Source organism: Ammodytes marinus, assembly GCF_949987685.1.
Source record: "Ammodytes marinus genome assembly, chromosome: 9".
Classification (NCBI taxonomy): Eukaryota; Metazoa; Chordata; class Actinopteri; order Uranoscopiformes; family Ammodytidae; genus Ammodytes; species Ammodytes marinus.
The window spans coordinates 29,214,526-29,222,025 of NC_137213.1; the positions used below are offsets into that span (position 1 = coordinate 29,214,526).

A 7,500-nucleotide genomic window follows, 5' to 3' on the forward strand; every position below is an offset into this window, starting at 1 on the left:
GTCATCCCCCCCCCCTCTCTCTCTCTCTCTCTCTCTCTCTCTCTCTCTCTCTCTCTCTCTCTCTCTCTCTCTCTCTCTCCCTCCCCATTTCAACTCTGTACTGTCTAATAAAGCTAGAAATTGCCCAAAAAATAATCTTTAAAAAAAATGTTTGTGTTATAATCTTGTGTTGTGTAGATATGACGGCAGCACCAGAGAGGCCTCGTTCAGCATTGGTCTTCAGGGAATGTCTGAGGACGACACAGAGAGAGTGAAACACATCATCAGCCAGACCATAGACCACGTCATAGAGTAAGTCACAACATAGCCCGGCTTTTATTCACTTTATTTTTTTATTTACATTTTATTTAAAATTGTACAGAATGGGGGGCGCCCTTAGCTCAGTTGGTAGGGCGTCCCCCCCCCCATGGGCCTCGGCCAGCAGCGGACCCGGGTTCGATTCCAGCCCGCGGTCGTTCTCTGCATGTCACTCCCCTCTCTGCCCCATTTCAACTCTGTCTCTACACTATCAATAAAGCATAAAAATGCAAAAAAAATATATATAAAAAAAAAAAAATATTACAGAATATACAGCTCAAGAAAACATTAAGAGGCCAGTCTGGATTTTTCTTAAATCTTCATCTCTACATTACTTATTGAAAATGCTCTAAATGACAATTTGTTTGTATTGGAATGTGGTAGAAATGTTGTCAGTAGTTTATATTATAAAACCAAAATGTTCATTCTATTCAAACATAATGTCTATAAATAGTAAAACGAGAGACACTGAATATTTGTGTTTGTGAGTGGTCTCTTAATTTTTTTCCAGAGCTGTATATTACATTTAAATTCCAAAGTTTATAGTGATCTGTAAAAAGTCACGCTGTCACATTACGTTTACTGGATTTTTGTTTACTATCTTCATGCACTTTTTATTAAAATATATTACAGAATATTTATTAAAATTAAACTTCAAAAATCCATAGTGATCCCAGTACTGGAGGGACCTTCATGACACCTGGTTGACTTTTTATTTTCTGCTTAACATTAGCCTTGAGTTTAAATAATGTAATTGGAATTGGAAGTCCTTAGAAACCTGTAAAGTAGAGTACGCCAGAACAATTATTGGATGGATAAATGTGAATGCTTTTATATGTGAAACTCAGTAAACAAAGTTAGAGGGAAAAATAATGTAAAATAAAAATTAATACATATTATTATTATGATTTGTATCTGTATTATTGTTCAACAGGAATGGTTTTGAGGAGGAGAGGATCGAGGCTCTGCTGCATAAGATTGAGATCCAGATGAAACATCAGTCCACTAACTTCGGTCTGTCTCTGGCCTCGGTGAGTTCTACAGGAAAGAGTCTGTACTAAATACTAAACAACCTTCAATGTGTTTGCTTACATTAACACAAGCACAAGGACACACTCACTACACACATACACACACACACACACACACAGGACACTTGTCCCACACTCTACATGTATTTAAACAAACTATCTTAAATCTGCCAAACTCTACCTGTAACTGTTTTAATTAGGCTATATTGTACTTTCACCCATTTCATTTTAATTGCTGCCACTTAATCTACACCACTGTGTAAATGTTTCAATTGTTTTTTTTCTCTTCACCTGTTGTTGTGTATTTGATGTATTTGCATTGAATATTGTTTATGTATTGTTGTTTTTCCTTTGAATTCGTTTTGAACTCGACGTCATTGTAGATGAGGGTCACCCCTCAATTGGTCTCTATCTATCTAATCTATCTATCTATCTATCTATCTATCCATCTATCTATCCATCTATCCATCTATCCATCTATCCATCTATCCATCTATCCATCCATCCATCCATCCCTCCCTCCAGTACATAGCGTCTTCATGGAACCATGATGGAGACCCCGTGGAGCTTCTTCAGATCAACCAGAGCGTCTCAAAGTTCAGACAGACGCTGAAGCAAAACCCTCTCTTCCTCCAGGACACCGTCAGACGATACTTCAAGGTGAACCGAGTATAGTGTGTGTGTGTGTGTCTGTCTGTCTGCCTGTGTGTCTCTCTGTCTGTCTGACACTACTTCAAGGTGAACCCAATATAATGTGTGTGTGCGTGTGTGTCTGTCTGTCTGTCTGTCTAACACTGCTTCAAGGTGAATTATCTCTTACTCATTTAATTTATTTTTATTTATCAATTTTTGAAGAAAAATGCTAGGTGGCGCTGTAGCCCTTTCAACAAGTGGTTATAGAGCCACGTCCGGTTCCCTTCCGGCAACAACACTACTAATTTTTACGGCGTCTCCTTCCACTTCCATGTGAAATCCCCGGCAGGGAACTCTCGAGCAATCGCAGAACGAGAACTCCGATATGCGATGTCCGATCCCTGTATACATGCAGAGAGAATGCCGACTATGAACGAGTTATCTAGGTGTTCTTATCCGACTTCGCTTGTCGGTTAATGTGCCGATTTGTGTGCGAAGTAGATCGGATAAAGGTGTTTACATGCATTTTAAAAGTCCTGTTGAAGTCTTATTCGTTTATTTACCCGATTATGAGTCTGCATGTAAACGCACTCAGTGTCTCCACCTTTTTAAAATGCTAATTCCTACCTTATTGTCTGTCTTTAAACCCCCACTGCCCCCCCCCCCCCTGTAGGAGAACAGCCACAGACTGACCCTGTCCATGGCTCCAGATGAGTCGTACATAGAGAAGCAGACGCAGGCCGAGGAGCAGAAGCTACAGCGGAAGATCCAGGCTCTGACGGACACGGACAAGAAATACATCTACGAGAAAGGTGACTGTGTCTGCGTTCCAATCCCCATACTTCCCTACTATTTAGTACGCCAGAAACAGATTCAGGATGTTCCCAATACATGCACGTCACTTGTAGTATGCTGAAAATACGTAAATGCCCCCGATAACTCCAACAGCATTTTGCAGTATTCATCTTTATTCTTGACATTTCTCGACATAATGAAAAAAAAACTTCCTTATCTGATTTGTTTTTCTCTCCTGTCTGTGGCCCTAAAACTCTTCTGTACTTTAGTATGTAGTGTAGTAAAAAGAAAGAGTATGTGATGAGATCTGCTCAGTATAACAATAACATAAGCTCTGTGTGTGTGTGTGTGTGTGTGTGTGTGTGTGTGTGTGTGTGTGTGTGTGTGTGTGTGTGTGTGTGTGTGTGTGTGTGTGTGTGTGTGTGTGTGTGTGTGTGTGTGTGTGTGTGTGTGTGTGTGTGTGTGTGTGTGTGTGTGTGTGTGTGTGTGTCTCTGCCTGTGTATGTATGTCTCTGTCTGTGTGTGTCTGTGTCTGTCTGTCTGTCTCTGTATTTGTGTGTCTTTGTGTGTGTTTCTCCTCTCTCCAGGTCTGGAGCTCCTTGATGCTCAGAGTAAGCCCCAGGACGCCTCCTGTCTCCCGGCTCTCAAAGTGTCAGACATCCAGCCCTCCATCCCAGCCACTGATGTTACACTCAGCACAGCAGGTACACAGCACTGCACACTATGTTACCAGTGTTAATACACAGTGTTAATACACAGCCTAGGCTCTGTAAAATGGTATGTAAACAGGTACAGAGCACTGGCCACTATGTTACAGTTCATATGTATTTACACAGTGTTAATACACGTCCTAGGCTCTGTAAACTGGTATGTAAACAACAGGTACAGAGCACGGACCACTATGATACAGTGTTTGGTGTTTTGTGCCCCCAACGGAGCCTTCGTTGGGGGCATTTACGGTTATGTAAATGTGGTAAAATGTCATGGAAAGTATTGAAATTCATTGGTAAATATGTGTGGGAACCTTGTCAAGGAGTTTGTAGGGGCCAAAATACATTTGGTCTATTTGTTTATTGTTAATTTTGAAAAGTCACGCACACTGTTTTGGTTTATGTCACTTCCTTTTGATTGACACATGTGGGTGTGGGTGTGGTTTAATCTATATACCTGGGCACTTGTGGCGGGCGGGAGTTAGGATACAAAGGGGGTTAGTGGCGCACCTGATATTTTCTGTTTACCGTCAAACTAGCGTCAATTACGACAGTTTATCTTTTCTTTATTTGTTTTCAATACCCTTGCCATGTTTTTCATTCATCAGTTGTTATTCTGCCTTCATTTATTACATTTTCAAACTATACTCATCACCGGACTTAGTAATTGAATGACGCTTAAATGCCTGGAGCCCACTTAAGCCTCTTAGCGGCCTTTATTGGAGAGCTGTCGCTATAGAGTTTTTAGGTTGCAGTCTTGTAATGCTTTCCCTGCCCCACACACACAGTTACGCACTATATCTTTAAAGTATTTTCCCTGCCCCACACACACAGTTACGCACTATATCTTTAAAGTATTTTCCCTGCCCCACACACACAGTTACGCACTATATCTTTAAAGTCTGTTCCCTGCCCCTCTACAGCGGGCGTGCCGGTGCAGCTGTGTGAGCAGCCGACCAACGGGCTGGTTTACTTCAGAGCAATGTGCAGCCTGAACACTCTGCCAGAGGAGCTACGGCTATATGTCCCTCTGTTCTGTAACGTCATCACCAAGTGAGTCTGTCTGTCTGTCTGTCTGTCTGTCTGTCTGTCTGTCTGTCTGTCTGTCTGTCTGTCTGTCTGTCTGTCTGTCTGTCTGTCTGTCTGTCTGTCTGTCTATCTATCTATCTATCTATCTATCTATCTATCTATCTATCTGTCTATCTGTCTATCTGTCTGTCTATCTATCTATCCGTCTATCCGTCTGTCTATCAATGACCTGGAATGAGGTAGAAGATGAGTTTTTTTAGTTTATTTTTAACTTTTGTTTCATGTTGTCTATTTTGTTTTCCTAAGTGTGTTCCTGTTGCATACAGTACATGTACACTGACTGTACAGAAAGTGCTAGACACATTTTATGAAGCACAATGCTGATATTAATCCAGCTAGAAATGATTTTTCTCAAAATAAATTAGTTGAGAATTTACAAGCACTGATGTGTGGATTTTTGCAACTCAACATTGCACTGTAAAATTATAAAAATGTAAGAAAACTAAAATTATTAAACTGTTTGTCTGTCTGTCTCTCTCTCTCTCTGTCTCTCTGTCTCTGTCTCTCTCTCTCTCTCTCTCTCTCTCTCTCTCTCTGTCTCTCTCTCTCTCTCTCTGTCTCTCTGTCTCTCTCTCTCTCTCTCTCTCTCTCTCTCTCTCTCTCTCTCTCTCTCTCTCTCTCTCTCTCTCTCTCTCTTAATTTACAACAATGCATACAACAAATTTTGTGTCTGTGTGTGTCAGACTGGGCTGTGGTGACCTGGACTACCGTCAGCAGTCTCAGCAGAAGGAGTTGAGAACAGGAGGAATGTCTGTCTCCTCTCAGGTCATTCAAGACTCCACACAGCTGGACATGTACGAACAGGTAACGTGTCTCCCTTCATCAATACATATCTGTTCTATAATCAAAACAAACAAATATATATATATATTGAAAAAAAAAATGTATTGCATGTTTTTACAATTTTTTTTCAAAAATAAAAGTTTGACTGGAAAATTGGATTTTTTTTTTTATTAATTTGCCATTTTATTTTTTTATTTTTTTCATTTCCCACTTATAATTTTTAAAAAAAACACAAATTAAACAAACAGAAAATGTGAAAAAAAAAAAAAAAAAAGTGCAGTACGGCCATTCAAACACCATTTGAAGCAGTAATGTAATTGTCTGTGCGTGGTGTTAATGCAACATTTTTCATTTTCTGTTCATTTTATTTACCATGTTTTGTGATAAGGGAGACATGGTTAATAAGGAATGGCAATAAATGTGTGTTTTACGGGCATTTTTGAACAGAAAATGAAAAAAATTGCATTAACACCATGCACTCAAACACCAATTGAAGCATTACATCATTGTCTGTGTGTTGTGTGTTCCAGGGCGTTCTCCTGTCCTCGTCCTGCCTGGAGAGAAACCTGCCTCACATGTTCCAGCTCTGGAGCGACATATTCAACAGGTTGGTTCTAACACACACTGTATTTCCCTAGAACCATATTCAACAGGTACGTTCTACCACACACTTCCCTAGAACCATATTCAACAGGTTGGTTCCACCACACACTGCCCTAGAACCATATTCAACAGGTTGGTTCCACCACACACTGCCCTAGAACCATATTCAACAGGTTGGTTCTACCACATTCCCTAGAACCAAATAATAACAATTGAATTGACAATTGGACCAAAAAAAACAGTAAAAATAGCAAATAAAAATAAATTAATTAATTCTTACAATCTTTATTTATACTAGATAGATCATTGGGGGATGACCCTCATTTCCAATGACAGATTCAAAATAATTTTAAACAATTGAAAGTACTATTAGGCAGATTTCATTGATGCTAAAATGTTAAACTGTGTCATTAACCTAACCCCTCCCCCACCCACCCCCTGCAGCCCTCACTTTGACGATGTGGAGCGCCTCAGAGTGCTGGTGATGTCATCGGCCCAGGAGTTATCCAATGGGATCTCTTACTCCGGTCACATGTACGCCATGACGCGCGCCGCCCGACACCTCACCCCCCGCCGGGGACCTGCAGGAGACCTTCGGAGGCATGGAGCAGGTACTACTATTATTATTATTTCAGTTTTATTATTATTTCAGTTTTATTTCAGACATATCAAAAAAAAAGAAAAAATTAAAAGCATGAAAATACAATAAAAAAATATGTTCAAATGATTTCACAAATAAAAATAAACAAAAAATAAACAAAAAACATATTGAATTGATATGCCTGAAAAGGAGTAGGAAGAAGTATAAACTTATTGGATCCTACCCCTTTTCCACAGCTCAATAACTTTATAATAATAATTATTATTATTATGTACGGTATGATAGCAGGGATGATAGCTCTTTATAATGTTCACAAGTATCTATTATTCTGTCTATTAAAGACCTTCAGAGGCATGGAGCAGGTAGGGTAGAATAGCAGTGATGATAGCTCTTTATAAAACGTTCGCAATTATCTATAATCTGTCTATTATAAGTAAGAAAGAGAGTCAATCCTAGACTCTTTTTCTTACAATAGATAGGATATAATATACAATACATACATAAACAGTGGTGATCGCACTTTAATGATCACTTAGACCTGCAGGAAACCTTTGGAGGCATGGAACAGGTAGGGTATGACAGCAGGGATGATAGCTCTTTATAATGTTCACAAGTAGCTATTATTGTGTCTATTAAAGACCTTTGGAGGCATTGAACAGGTAGGGCAGAATAGCAGTGATGATAGCTCTTTATAATGTTCTCAATTATCTATTATTGTGTCTATTAAAGACCTTCGAAGGCATGGAACAGGTAGGGTACGATACACAAAGTACATACATAAACAGTGGCCATCGCGCAGTTGAAATATAAGTTTTATCGGATCATGTACAAATGGATACCGCCCAACCCTCCTACATTGCAGTGTGTGTGAGTGTGTGTGTGTGTGTTTTTTTCCAGCACCTGAACTTTACAGAGCTCTCAATTATCTATTATTGTGTCTATTAAAGGTGCTACGAGG

The 7,500-nt window shown here is 39.6% G+C and overlaps 1 protein-coding gene across 1 annotated transcript in view; it reads left to right on the forward strand.

Annotated features, from left to right (window-relative positions):
* Positions 1-7,500, forward strand: part of pitrm1 (pitrilysin metallopeptidase 1) — a 23,661-nt gene that overhangs the window by 8,979 nt on the left and 7,182 nt on the right. The window contains 10 exon segments of the mRNA XM_080033555.1: positions 178-291; positions 1,232-1,328; positions 1,854-1,988; positions 2,635-2,773; positions 3,344-3,460; positions 4,390-4,519; positions 5,239-5,359; positions 5,869-5,945; positions 6,386-6,509; positions 6,511-6,552. Of these exon segments, the coding sequence (XP_079889681.1) occupies positions 178-291; positions 1,232-1,328; positions 1,854-1,988; positions 2,635-2,773; positions 3,344-3,460; positions 4,390-4,519; positions 5,239-5,359; positions 5,869-5,945; positions 6,386-6,509; positions 6,511-6,552 (1,096 nt within the window).